The 13649-nt window shown below is 52.5% G+C and overlaps 1 protein-coding gene across 7 annotated transcripts in view; it reads left to right on the forward strand.

Annotated features, from left to right (window-relative positions):
* Positions 1 to 8853, forward strand: part of MROH7 (maestro heat like repeat family member 7) — a 41379-nt gene extending 32526 nt beyond the window's left edge. For 4 of the 7 annotated variants that reach the window (XM_058655826.1, XM_058655823.1, XM_058655829.1 and 1 more), the window contains 6 exons: positions 621 to 800; positions 1319 to 1474; positions 2333 to 2455; positions 5844 to 5946; positions 7947 to 8009; positions 8559 to 8853. In XM_058655826.1, the coding sequence (XP_058511809.1) occupies positions 621 to 800; positions 1319 to 1474; positions 2333 to 2455; positions 5844 to 5946; positions 7947 to 8009; positions 8559 to 8803 (870 nt within the window). In that variant the 3' untranslated portion in view covers positions 8804 to 8853. Of the gene's footprint in view, positions 1 to 620; positions 801 to 1318; positions 1475 to 2298; positions 2456 to 5843; positions 5947 to 7946; positions 8010 to 8558 lie in introns of all 7 variants that reach the window. The other 3 variants (XM_058655840.1, XM_058655835.1, XM_058655842.1) reach the window with 3 other exon arrangements.
* Positions 8854 to 13649: the final 4796 nt, after the last annotated feature.

Consider the following 13649-nt stretch of genomic DNA (forward strand, 5'->3'; position numbering starts at 1 on the left):
GCATGGAGAAAGGCCAGCCCGGGCTGGAGGGAGGAAATGAGGGATGGAGAATGTTGGTCACCCCCATCTCTGAGCCTGGTGCCTGAAACTAGAGCCCATTTCTGTCCCAACCTCAGTTGTTCCATGTGTAAGATAGGTATGGTTCAATAACCCCTAAATATTTTCTTCTTTGTTAAAGCATTGGCATTTCAGATTTTTCTTAGCGACCCAAAAGATGTTGAGGACAGGAAGAACACAGGGTGGTAGTAGTTACTCCCACTTTACAAATAAGAAGCGGCAGTGCAGATGGTGCATCATTGGTACCCAGGCACTGCTGCAGCTCATGAGGTGGTAGGATGCAGTGACAGGAAGTGGGGAGCTAACAAGGCAAGGCATGATCTGCCTAGTGCCAGGGAGGGAACAAGACAACAAAGGACCTCAGTGACTAAGGCCAGGAGGAGTGCGGGAGGCCCTCTGGCTTTGGGAGCTTGCGAGAGGGGATTCCAGGTAGGGGGATAGCGTAGGCAAGGTCTTGGGTGGGGGGTTGGGGGGGGAATTAGGCCATTAAGTTCATCTGGGTGGATGTGAGGCTGCCACCTCCCAGGTAGGCAGTACCTCTCTCAAATGCTGCTGGCCCACAGATGGCCAAGGTGCAGGCCCTCCTGCCCTCCATGGTGAAGGGGCTGAAGAGCATGGATGGGCTACTGGTGGTGGAGGCAGTCCACAACCTCAAAGTCATCTTCAAGGGACAGGACCGGAAGCAGACTGACAGCTCTGTCTATGTGGAGATGCTACAGGTCCTGCTGCCCCACTTCAGTGACGTAAGGAGTCCCACGGGGGAGGGGACAGTGGGGATTGACACAGTGGCATGTGGCGGGGACATTGGGGGCAGGAACAGATGCCACACCTGCCAGGTGCTGGACAGGCTGGGTCAGTTCAGAGGAGGGTCTGACAGGTCCATATCCTTTGTAATCAAGTTTGCATAGAGAAGCTTCCTTGTTTAGCTGCTTCTCATGGAGGGAGTTCTTGTTGGAAACTGAAGCTCCCCAGAGAAGACGGTCTCATGGTGATGGGTTCCCCCAAGGGAGCACACATATTTTCACTGGTCTCAGCAGGAGGAGGCATTTTTCTGCTGGTACTAGGGTACTTTTGAGGTGCTTGGCTGGGTAGAGAGACTAAAGCTCCAGACTGAGCCTTGGGGTGAGGGGAACCAGGGTCCCAATCAGCCGTACTGGTGGCCTCAGCTGTTCTTCACCTGAGAGTCTCTGGGGTCTGGAGGGCCCTGCAGAATAAGGGTGTTTGGAAGGAAGGGCAGCCCTGAGCCCACCCTCTGTCCCAGGTGAGAGAGGACGTGCGCTCTTCCTGCATCAACCTGTATGGCAAGGTGGTCCAGAAGCTGCGTTTGCCACGTGTGCACGCTGTGGAGCAGCAATTGATCAGCACCTTGGTGCCTCTGCTGCTCGTCATGCAGGAGGGCAATGCCAAGGTGGCTCAGGTGAGTGAAGAGCGAAATGGCTGGGGATCAGGCTCTACTCTGCCACCGGGTCACCCTTGTAGAGAGCAAAACAGCAGGGCAGTGACTTTGGGTCACATGTTTCCTGAGGGCCACAGGGCAGGAATCCTCCTCCCAAAGGCTGATCTTGTTTGCTTTGGAAGTGGAATTGGATTTACCCAATCCAGTTTTCTTTCTTTTTTTCTAAAGATTTATTTATTTTTATTTCAAAGTCAGATATGTAGAGAGGAGCAGAGATAGAGAGAAAGATCTTCCTCCGATGATTCACTCCCCAAGTGAGCGCAATGGCCGGTGCTGTGCGGATTCGGAGCCAGGAGCCAGGAGCCAGGAGCCAGGAACTTCCTCCAGGTCTCCCACATGGGTACAGGATCCCAAGGCTTTGAGCTGTCCTCGACTGCCTTCCCAGGCCACAAGCAGGGAGCTGGGTGCCAACACAATTTTCTTTCCTTCAAAAGTTATTTATTTGAAAAGCAGATTGATACACACAAAAGGGATGAGGGAAGGAGAGAGAGAAATTGATTCTATCTGCTGGTTCACCCCCCAAATGGCCAAAAGGCCAGGTCAAAATCAGGAGCCAAAACTCCATCTAGCTCTCCCACATGGTCCGTCCTCCACTGCTTCCCCAGGTGTGTTCGCAGGGAGCTGGGTTCTAAGTGGAGCAGCCAGGACTCGAACTGGCACTCATGTGGGATGTCGAGGGGGGTGAGATCTTGGGCAGTGGGTTAATCTTCTAAGCACAGCCCTTTGCTGTGGTAACTCCCACCCATTCTTTTCCTGGAACATCTTTCTGACACTTGGAACTGCAGGGCTCTGGTGTTTTCTTCTTACTGCCGCCCCTAGAAATGCATGAAGACCCTGTTCCGCTGCTCGTGCCTCATGGCGTGGGATCTGCCAAAAAGAGCTTACAGCCGGAAGCCCTGGGACCACCAGCAACAGGCTGTGGCCAAAATCTGCAAGTACCTTGTGAGTGCCCCCTGGGGAGGCCGTGGCCATGTGGAGGGTCACTGTTGTCCTCTCTGCCTACTCTTTGCATCTGTTGTGCCTGCTTCCTTGGCTCCCACGTTGCAGTTTGGGCTCTAACGCAACTGTCTCCACTCTGACTCCCCTCCCAGAGCCAGGCCTTGCTCTGGAGGCTCAGGTGACTCACCCCTGATGGCCCACTGTCTTCCCCAGGCAGCACTGTCTCCCAAACTCAGGGCCCTCCTTTCCCCCTTACTTATCTTTTTAATTACAAAGTTTTATTATAAATAAGAGGCAAAGCAACTGGCTGACCAGCCAGCTGGCCAGCCGAGACCAACACCCATTACCAGAATGCAGCCTCCATTTAAAAAATTTTTTTTTAAAGATTTTATTCATTTTATTACAAAGTCAGATACACAGAGAGGAGAGACAGAGAGGAAGATCCTCCGTCCGATGATTCACTCCCCAAGTGAGCCGCAATGGACCGATGCGCGCCGATCTGAAGCCGGGAACCAGGAACCTCCTCCAGGTTACCCACGCGGGTGCAGTGTCCCAATATATTGGGCCATCCTCGACTGCCCTCCAAGGCCACAAGCAGGGAGCTGGACGGGAAGTGGAGCTGCCGGGATTAGAACTGGCGTCCATATGGGATCCCGGGGCTTTCAAGGCTAGGACTTTAGCCGCTAGGCCACGCCTCCGGGCCCTGCATTTAAAATTTTTTTTAAAAAGATTTTTATTTTATTTGAAAGGCAGAGTTACAGAGAAAAGGTGGGAAGGAGAGGGAGAGAGAGGTCTTAGAGCTGCTAATTTGCTCTCCAAATGTCCACAATGGTGGGGGCTGGGCCAGGCTAAAGTTAGGATCCAGGAGCTGCATCCTAGTCTCTTACATGGGAGCAGGGCCCAAGGACTTGGGCCATCCTCCACTGCTTTCCTAGGCCATAAGCAGGGAGCTGCTTTAGAAGTGGAACAGATGGGACACGAACCGGCACCCATATGGGATGCTGGCACTGCAAGCAGCATCTTAACTCATTGTGCTTCAATACCAACCCTGATTTCTTTAAAATATTGACTTCTTATAATTTTATTTGAAAGACAAAGATAGACAGATAGGAGAGAGAGAGAGCATTCTCTAGTTTATTCCTCAAATGCCTGCATCAGCCTGGTCTCAGCCAGGACAAAGCCAGGAGTCTGGAAATCAGTTTGGGTCTTCCACATGTGTGACAGGGACCCATTACTTGAGTACCTGCTAGCACGCAGAAAGCTGTATTCAGGAACAGAGCTGAGAGTCAACACAGGCGCTCCTCCAAGGAATGCAGGCGTCCCTTGTTGTGTTGTGACTGCTTGTGTCAAACACGTGCCTGATAGTTCTACTCTTCTCTACTCCCAAAGCAGAAATCCAGAATCACCCCAGATTCCTTCTTCTCTATCTGTGTGTTATCCATCTTCATGATCTTAAACCGTCCTGACCCCAATCTTCAGAGTGCATAATCAGTCTGACTTCTGGCCAGGGATATCTCTCAGTGGGCCCTGCATCCAACATCCAGCCTGCCAGGGGATTTCACAGACTCTTCAAGAATCTAATTTACTTCTTTGAAAGGCAGAGAGACAAAAACAGAAAAAAATGGGTAGGGGGAGAGATCTCTCATCTTTTTCTTTTTTTAGAGATTCATTTTTATTGGAAAGGCAGATCAGATTTACAGAAAAAGGAGAGACAGAAAGAAAAATCTTCCATCTGTTGGTTCATCCCAGTGGCTGCAATGACTGGAATTGAGCCGATCTGAAGCCAAGAGCCAGGAGCCTCCTCTCGGTCTCCCAAGGCATTGAGTCGTCCTCAACTGCTTTCCCAGACCACAAGCAGGGAGCTGGAACAGAAACAGAGCAGCTGGACATGAACCGGCATCCATATGGGATCCTGGCACATGCAAGGCGAGGATTTAGTCACTGAGCCATCCCACCGGGCCCAGCTTTCATCTTCTGATTCACTTCCCAGAAAGTACAATAGCTGGGGCTGAGAGGAGGAACTCAAGCTGTGTCTCCCTCATGGCTGCCAGCATCACCTACAACCTCCCAGGGAACACATTAGCAGGAGGCTGGAATCAGGACTGGAACTCAGGCACTGATAGGGGATGCACGTGTCCCAAGCAGGGTATCTTAGCCCGCCTGTAATTTATCATCACTTTACAGAAGAAAAGAAAATCAGAGGGCATGCCAGGCTTGGGTGGCTAATTCACATACATGCAGTGGTCTGTGCTCCACCACGTAGATAGGGATTATGGGCGACATGGATGGCAGGGGGAGGGAGCACGCAGCCTGCACTAGCCAGGCCCACCAGCTCCACCAGAAAAACTAGAACCTGCATTCTTATGACTTTAATAGAAATGAGTGTAGCTTGTTTAAAGTGCCATGCTGGTCACTGTTCCGCAGGTGACGTGGCCCATGGCTGCCACTGTGACTGCTGTGTTAGACCCCTCCAGGTTCTCAGTTCTTTCTTTGCTCTCCAGACTATGGTGGCTTTGCTCATCTGGAGGTCAATGTCCAGCCTTAGTTTTCAGAAGGGGTCAGTAAACTGTTCATTCACTTGTTCATTCATCGGACACTTTCTATGTGCCTGCTGCAAGCAAGCCAGGAGCTGTCTGGGGTTAGCTGAGTGAGGCAGGCTCCTCTCTCGCAGGAGCTTCCCATGCACTGGAAGAGATGGTGTCATAGTCACAGCACATGTCCCAGGCATCATGACCAGGGACATGCCTGCTGTGGGCAGTGGAATGGGCTCTGCTCAGGGTGGTGGATTATGACTGTGATGACCTTGCAGGCCAGGCCTGGGAGTTGAGAATTTGACATGCAGGGGTGGGTTCAGGTTGGATTTGTCTTCATCTTCATCCACAGCCTCTGATCTGAGCTAGACACCTGCTTCCAAACTACCCTTACTGCTTGTTACTGCTTGTTTTCAATTGGGATGCCCCAAGCCCTGCTTTGCCACTGCCCTGTCAAGAATGAATGCTGCCTATGCTTTTCCAAGCCCCTTTCCTGTCTGGTTGTCAAGGCCTTTAAAGATCCCCAACTTGCCGGTTTGTTCCCTATTGCTCAATGGGGTCCTTGACCCCAGTCAGCCCTGAACCCTTTACCCGCTGTGTCCCTCGCATGTCCCTTCCCTTTGCAGCTCGGGCTGGGTCTCCAGTTGAGCACTCTCCCTCCAGCTGCTGCAGGGGCATGGATAACGAGGCATCTGAGGCAGGAAGGCAATAGCACTGACCACCAGCAGCTGCTAAGGCTGAGGGAAGGGCCACGGAGAGGTATAGGAGGCAGGGCCAGGGCCTGGTTTCTGGCCTCAGAAAAGGTGGCTGGGTGGTTTAATCCCTGTGGGGCCAAATGATGTGAGGTCTCTTTGCCCCAGGTGAACAGCTACCGAGACAGTGCCTTCACGTTCCTCAGCCAGAGCCTGGAGTATGCCAAGAACCCGCGGGCCTCCCTCCGCAAGTCCTCAGTCATGTTCATAGGTAACCTCACAGCTTCAGTGCCGCCAGACAATTCCTGTTCCTCAGTGTGTTTCCTCGCAGGCTGCCAACCCTGCCAGGATCTGGGGGACTGTCTCCCCCATGGTGCAGAGCTTGGCAAGGGGACAGTCATGATGCCCTGAATAGGATGGTCTTCCCTCCTCTAAGATCACGGTTTAGGAAGCCAGCCACAGGCTATTCTCAGCTTGAAGCCCTTGTGCAGTTCACAGCCTTGGCAACTGTGTAGAACAGTTGCTTGCTCTGGAGGACAGCAGGTGTCTGGCATCTGTTTCATAGACTGTGGTGGCTGGGGTCGAGCAGTGGGGTGAGAATCCCACCCCCAGCACTCCCTGTCCTCCCAGCTACCGATCTCCTCCCAGAGCCACGTGCCCTTCACCAGGGCCCTGAGGCCTTATTACCAAGAGCAGGGACTATCAGCACCTCTCTCCCACTCATCTGCTGCTCCATGTCCTTGGTCACCCATACATCTGTCCATTGGCTTTGAAGACACTGGTTGATCCCTACTCTGTGTGGGGCTAGCAAAACAAAACCTTCAGTAGGTGATACTGACAGGGCCAGGCAGGAGGGTGGCTGGTGCTAGGACCAGCACTGGGATCCAGCCTCATGATCGGTGCCTGCCTCCAGGGAGCAGTGTCTGTTTCCTAAGAGGCTGATATTTTTCTGTGTAAAGATATATTTTTTAATTTATTTGAAAAGCAGAGTTCAGAGAGAGAGAGAGAGAGAGAGAGAGTCTTGTATTTGCTGGTTTGCCCCCAAGTGGCCACAATGCCCAGTTGGGCCAGGCCAAAGTCAGGAGCCTGGAGCTTCTTCCAGGTCTCCTGCATGAGTGCAGAGGCCCAAGCAATTACGCCATCTTTTGTTGCTTTCCAAGGTTACATTAGCAGGAAGCTGGATCGGAGGTGGAGCAGCCAGGTCTTGACCAGGTGCCCATATGGGATGCTGGCATTTCAGGCAGAGGCTTATCCCAATGCATCATAATGTTGGTCCTGGGGGCTGACTTCCTTAACTGTCTCTTCAAGTTCATAACTCTTCAAAAGGTAGTATTGTGTACCCTGGTTCGTCTCTGTGCCAGGGCTGGGGTTAGGGCCAGGGCAGCAGAGCTGGACAGAGCCAGGGCTGCCCACAGACAGCTTCTAGCACAGTGCACTGACTTCCACCTTGTTTGGGTCTTAGCTCTCTTGTGAGACTTTGAAGAGAGTGTGAAGCCTCCAGTGGGAAGTGTGTCCATGCCAACAATTCCCCATGCTGCTTTAGGGTCCTCAGAGTCCGCCCCTCCCAAGCTCATCATCAGTGGCTCCAAGGTGAAAATGGGAAACAAAGATTCATAAATCACAAGTAACATACAACACAGGATAAACAGAGAAAAACTCGTAGATGCTCTAGGAATCCAGAGCGACACCTAACCTAGCCCAGGGTGGGGACAGGAAGGATTTTCCCCTGGAGCCATCAGTACACTCAGCATTCGAGGACAAACAGGAAATGGCCAGGAGAAGTGAGGGCAGGGCCTCTGGGAGATCTGTTTAGGCCCTGTGGGTACCAATAGCTAGAGCACAGGCTGAAGCAGGCAAGGTTGAGCAGTGTGGTTGAAGGCTCACAGGTGGCAGATCCTGCACACAGCCCAGCTGAGGGTCAGCCCCTCCAGGGCTATCACTGGAAGCCTTGCCCGGCAGGTGGAACAGGTGCCCTGGGTCCTCCCAAGCAATGGCTGCTCTGACTCCCTGGAGAAGTGGGCAGCTGAGGCAGCACCTTCCCATACCATATCTGAGAGCCCAGCCCCGGGGCCACACCATCACAGTTGGCTGCTGACCAGATCCTGCCCATGTTCTGATGCCAGCTCTGCCTATAGGACCCCTCTTGGAGACTCTGCCTATTGTATCCTCACTTGTGGGGCTGAAGAAGGTGCCAGCGGGGGGCAGTTTCTCTGGGGAGTGTGGTCTGAGGGGGGCTGGTGGGGATACATTCATCTCTTGGGTTGTGCTCAGGGTCCTTGGTCCCCTGCATGGAGGACATAATGACGGAAGAGCGCCTGAAGGAGGTGAAGTCAGGTGAGTGCATCTGGCTGCCGCTGTGGGGGAGGGGAGGGAAGGGAGGATGGATGGGGGCGGGGAGGGCAGGGACACACCCAGACCAAGGTCTTTAGCTCAGCTAAGTCACCCAGGGTCTTTACACACAGTGAGGACAACGTGAACTATCCCGGGGTTATAAAAGACAGAACGTGTCGCCCACGCTATGACCTTTACAGTCTTCACAGTCTCATTAAGGACATGAGGCTCCAAATAAGACCCCCATTTAGTGGAGGGGGGACAGGAAGATGGGGTAATATTTCAGACTCTCCAGGGTATAACTGGAGAAGCTGGTGAGAGCATGCAATAAGTAGGGTGGGAATCCAGGAAGGCTTCCTGGAGAGGGCAGGTTTTCGGCTTCAGGCCTTTGAAGGATGTAAACAATTTGAAGGCAGGAGAGGGAGACTAGATGAGAGGATGCTGGGTAGAAGATGCCTAAGCCAAGGCCTAGTGGTGGATAGGAAGATGAGGTGGGGGGAGACCCCTGTGGGGGTCTGAACATGTGACCTGTCCTCTTCTCCTGCGAGGCAGCACTGGAAAACCTGAGGCACGACCCCGAAGCGTCGGTGTGCATCTATGCAGCCCAGGCCCAAGAGCACATCCTGGCCAGCTGCTGGCGGAACTCCTGGCCGCTGCCGCATGGGGATGCATGGGTGTGTGACCCGGCCACCACGCACCGCTGGAGCCCCAGCTGTGAGAACCTGCCCACTTCCCACCAGCGGCGCTCCTGGATTCTGCAGGCCCTGGGCTCCTGGAAAATATCCCTGAAGCAGTGACCACCCCAGGCCCAGCCTTACCCTCTATAAATGCTGTGGGGCTTACCTCTTCTGCTGGAGCTGGAGTGTGTCCTCTGAGGGGTGCAGTGGGCTCTGCAGCGGCTGCTCTGCTCCTCCCCAGGCATGTGGCCAATCAGGGAGGAGCAGGGCCTTCCTTAGATGGCTTAGGCAACAGAGATGTCTACCTCAGGGAAACTGAGGTTCAGTGAGGACAAGTGGCTTGTCCAGGGCCGCAGTGCCAGCATGCCTGATGGACAAACAGGGATGCTGATTTGGGGGGGACCCATAGGGAAACGGAAGGAGAGGGAGAGAGATGCCTTCCCTCCACTGACATCAGCACACCCTAGAACTTGACCTGTGCACAACCCTGGCTCATGGCCATCACTGACTGGGTCCCAGAATTCCTGGCCTGGACCACCTGCTCTGGGCACCAGGGATGTGGATATGAGCAAGACCAGCCCCAGTGTGTGTATAATTCAGGAAATCTCCACCAGTGGTGACTCAGCCCCTAGTGAGGTTTAATCATATCTGCCTGTGACACTATGGGATGCTACCAATGCCAAGAGGGCAGAGACCAGAGGTGCTGCAAAGCACAGCACAGCCCCTGCAGCCAAGAACCAGATGGTCCTAATGGCAAGAGGGCTGAGGCAGACACTTGTTGATTTTGTTGAAGATACCATGAGCAGGGTAGGGAGGTATGGGGGCCATGGAGTCCAGAGGAAGGTACACAGACCGGGAGGGGGCTGGGTAGAGATGGCCTATCAGGGAAGAGCCCTTGTTTTCCACTCCCACCCCTTCTCCACGGGTTTAGGAAAGATACCCACTGATGAGCATGTGTGGAGGGAAGATGGGGTCTAGAGTGAGGGGGTAAGAAGGGCAAGGGCAAGGTCATGGCCTCCTTGGAGGTGGTGCCATCTGGGTGACATAAATCACAACCAGAAAGTATAAAGTAGGCATGTAGGCTGCTAACCTGGAGAGACTGGGACACATGTCTGCTGCTTCGCTTCGCTTCGCTTCGCTTCGCTTCTCTTCTCTTCTCTTCTCTTCTCTTCTCTTCTCTTCTCTTCTCTCTCCCTCCTTCCCTCCTTCCTTCTTTATTTCTATTTATCTGAAGGCAGAGTGACAGAATGAGGATGTCTGTTCAGCGTTCTTTATGGTGCTCTGGGGTGGAGGCAGCTTGGGAACCTGTCCTTGGGGAGTGGATGCTGGGAGGTCCCATGCAGCAGTCAGAAGCAGCAAGGTGGGATACAGTTGTCACCGTGGACAGGATCTAAGGCCTGGTGCAGGATGAGGAGTCTATGGGATGTGTCTCCACAAAGGGCTTCTTCATATTTGGCAAGTGCATTGCCAAACAGAATACTAATGAGGGTATGAGGAGGGCTCTGGGGTATAAAGCAAGCCTGTGAAAAAGCGGTGTGCCCCAACAGTGGCACGAAAGGGCTGGGGATGATGGGTGGACAAGGGCAAGGACAGGCCCGGCCACACACTGCCCGAGTGGTGACCTGGACTCTGTCAGGGGCTGGTGATGGTGGTGGAGGGGTGACAAAGTCTGGGGAGCCTTGAGGGAAGAGCAGTTCCAGGCTGACAGGAGGGAGGAGGGAAAAGGTGGTGTCAAGGATGGCATGTGGGTTAAAAAAAAAAAAAAAAAAAAAAAGGATGGCATGTGGGTTTCTAGATGGGTGACTGAGCCATGGCGCCCCCACAAGGAGGCATAGACTCTGGACCAGGAGCAGGCTCGGTGAGAGCAAAGAGCAGTGTAAGAGTCTGGCGTGGACACAGTGAGCTGAAGGGACTTGTGTGGCATACTAGGTGGTGTCTGTGAGGTGTTGCTGTCGACTGCTTGCTGTGCCCCCGAAGGTTCTGATGTTGCAGTCCTAATCCTGAGTATGATGGTATTAGCCAGCGGGGGTCCCTTAACCAGGTGATCAGGGGTCAATGAGTGGTATCTCGGCCCTTAAGAGAGACTCCAGAGAGATGTATGTCATGTGAGGACACAGGGAAAAGGCAGGAAACGAGCCCTCAGCAGACACCCAATCTGCCAGTGCTGGATTTTGCATATCTCTCCAAAACTGTAAGGAATAAATGCTGTTTATAAACCATAAAGTCTAAGGTTTTCTATGACAGTATACTGAATGGACTTAAGGCAGGTGTAGGGGTAGAGGCTGGTGGAGAGGACTAGGATAGAGACAGATTGGGAATTTGCCTGTGTACAGTGGCGTGGGCTGTGGAAGATATCTCTGTGGGTTAGGGTGGTGGGGACGGTGACTGTGAACATTGTGGTATAAGGGGTAAAGCCACCACCTAGACATCAGCATCCCATAGGAGTGCCGGTTCATGTCCCAGCTGCTCCACTTCTGATCCAGCACTCTGCTAGTATGCCTGGGAGAGTAATGGAAGATGGCCCAAGTGCTTGGGCCCCTGCACCCATGTGGGAGATCTAGATAAAGCTCCTGGCTCCTAGTTTTAACCTGGCCAGCTCTGGTCGTTGCACTCATGGCGACCCATTTAGAGAGTGAACCAGCAGACAGAAGATCTCTTCTCTCCTCTTCTGCCTCTGTAACTGACTTCCAAATTAAAAAAATCTTACCCTGAGAAACATCTACTCTAAGTCCCTGCCAAGCATGAGGACCCCAAGACATTGATCCCATAACCATCCTACAATAAATAGTTGGTCAAGGCCATTGGGATTCTGTACCTGAGGGAGTAAAAAACAGGATGGCTCATTCCCACAATCCTTCCCATTGTCAACAAGACCCATAGTGTCTCACCATAGCCTGGTTAATCATGGGAATTCTTGCCTGCTTTCTACAGTCAAGGACACAACACGGGGAAAGGCAGGATGGGCCTTGCTCAAGGTGACACAAGGGAACCAGCAGAAGTGCAGGGTGCAAAGATCTCCCAAGTCCCACACCCAAGCCCTCCCACCTAGAGACACTGCCATTTTCTGTGGCCAGAGCCCAGGCCTAGGGTGTTCCTGTCAAGTGACAGCTGCTCTATTCCAGGTGGGATGGCCTGGGAGCACAGCTGAAGCCGACTGCCTCACACACTGGCCAGGGCCCCTCAGCAGCCTCCATCCAGGAAGTTCCAAGAGTACTGGACAAGCTCCTTCCATTTTCTGAGCCTCCCTATGGGCTTCTACCTCCTTTTCTTATGTAGGGATTGAATAAGAAAAGGCAAGCAGGGCCTGGCACGATAGCCTAGTGGCTAAAGTCTTCGCCTTGCACACTTCAGGATCCCATATGGGCACTGGTTCTAATCCCGGCAGCCCCAGTGGCCCCACTTCCCATCCAGCTCCCTGCTTGTGGCCTGGGAAGGCAGTCGAGGACAGCCCAAAGCCTTGGGACCCTGCACCCACGTGGGAGACCTGGAGGAAGTTCCTGGCTCCTGGCTCCGGATCAGCACAGCACTGGCCATTGCGGTCACTTGGGGAGTGAATCATCGGATGGAAGATCTTCCTCTCTGTTTCTCCTCCTCTCTGTATGTCTGACTTTGTAATAAAATAAATCTTTTTTAAAAATGTAGAAAACAAAAGATGAATTGATTTTGGAGCAATAAAAGTATTTTATTTGGGTGAAGAGTATTCAAAAGCTTATGGAAAATGCATATTATGGAAAAACTATTGATTTTTTTAAAAAAAACCCTCCATTTTAAAAAAGATTTATTTTATTGGAAAGGCAGATTTACAGAGAGATGGTGAGACAGAGAGATGTTCCATCTGCTGAATCACTTTCCAAATTGTTGCAATTGTCAGAGCTGAGCCAATCTGAAGCTAGGAGCTTCTTCTGGGTCTCCCTCACAGGTGCAGAGTTCCAAAACTTTAGGTTGTCCTCTACTGCTTTCCCAGGCCACGAGCAGGGAGCTGGAAGGGAAGTGGAGCAGCCAGGATATGAACTGGTGAACATATGATCCCCATGCTTGCAATGTGAAGGATTAGCCAATTGAGTATTCATGCTGGCTTCAACCTTTTTCTGTCTTTTTGTCTTTTTTATTAAAGATTTATTTTCAGTGATGTTACATAGTTGAGAAGGATGCAGGCCCATATGGACCGTTAATTAGTGTGGGAAGGGTCAAGAATTAGGGGAAAGTGGATGAGATTCTTGTTTCTAATTTTGTTTTTCTTCTTCCTATATCTGGGGGAATGGGAGGAGAAAGGGAAAAGTTGCACCCTCCATCTAACCGCATCAGTACCTGGGGATGGGGAACGGGCATCCCGTGTCATCGTAGGGTCCCCAATGTGGAGCCTGCTCCAAGGGTTTTCTGCTTAGGTGGTGTCGACAGTTCTGAGAATAGGAAATCCTTCCAAGGTCCATTGGCTGAGAGAGTCCATCTCAGAGTTTCCATTCACCCAGATAACTTGCTGTCAATGCTTGCTGGGAGAGCTGTAGGTTTGCTGTCCATCCTCTGCCGTCGTATTAGATGTCCCCTGCAGGACCCCAATGGACTGCCATATCCCCCATGTGCATCTGGGCATGCCGTCCACTGCATTGCCTTAACAACTGAGGAGTCCCAGTTCAGACACAGGTACTAAAAATTACTTATCTTTTAATTCCATTTAGAAATACCTTCGGTTGGGAACCCTTCCTGACCCTCGTCCCCCTGGGCCTTTGGCTCGTCTAGCTGGGTTTGCACCCTGCCTGGTCATTCTAGTGCAGCTCAGGCGCTGCTTAAGTCTGTATCAGCCCTCGGCCGGCAGCTGCAATGCATGGACGGTCCAGCTGCCTCACCTGGGCTGGAGTTCCTGCTTCCATCTCAAGCTGAGTGGTAGGAAGGGTCAAGTTCAGGAACAGACAGGTCTTCCCAGAAAACCCTGCAGGAAATCCCATCCTGACACCCGCTAAGGCCTGGG

The sequence above is a fragment of the Ochotona princeps genome, chromosome 2 (genome assembly GCF_030435755.1).
Source record: "Ochotona princeps isolate mOchPri1 chromosome 2, mOchPri1.hap1, whole genome shotgun sequence".
NCBI lineage: Eukaryota > Metazoa > Chordata > Mammalia > Lagomorpha > Ochotonidae > Ochotona > Ochotona princeps.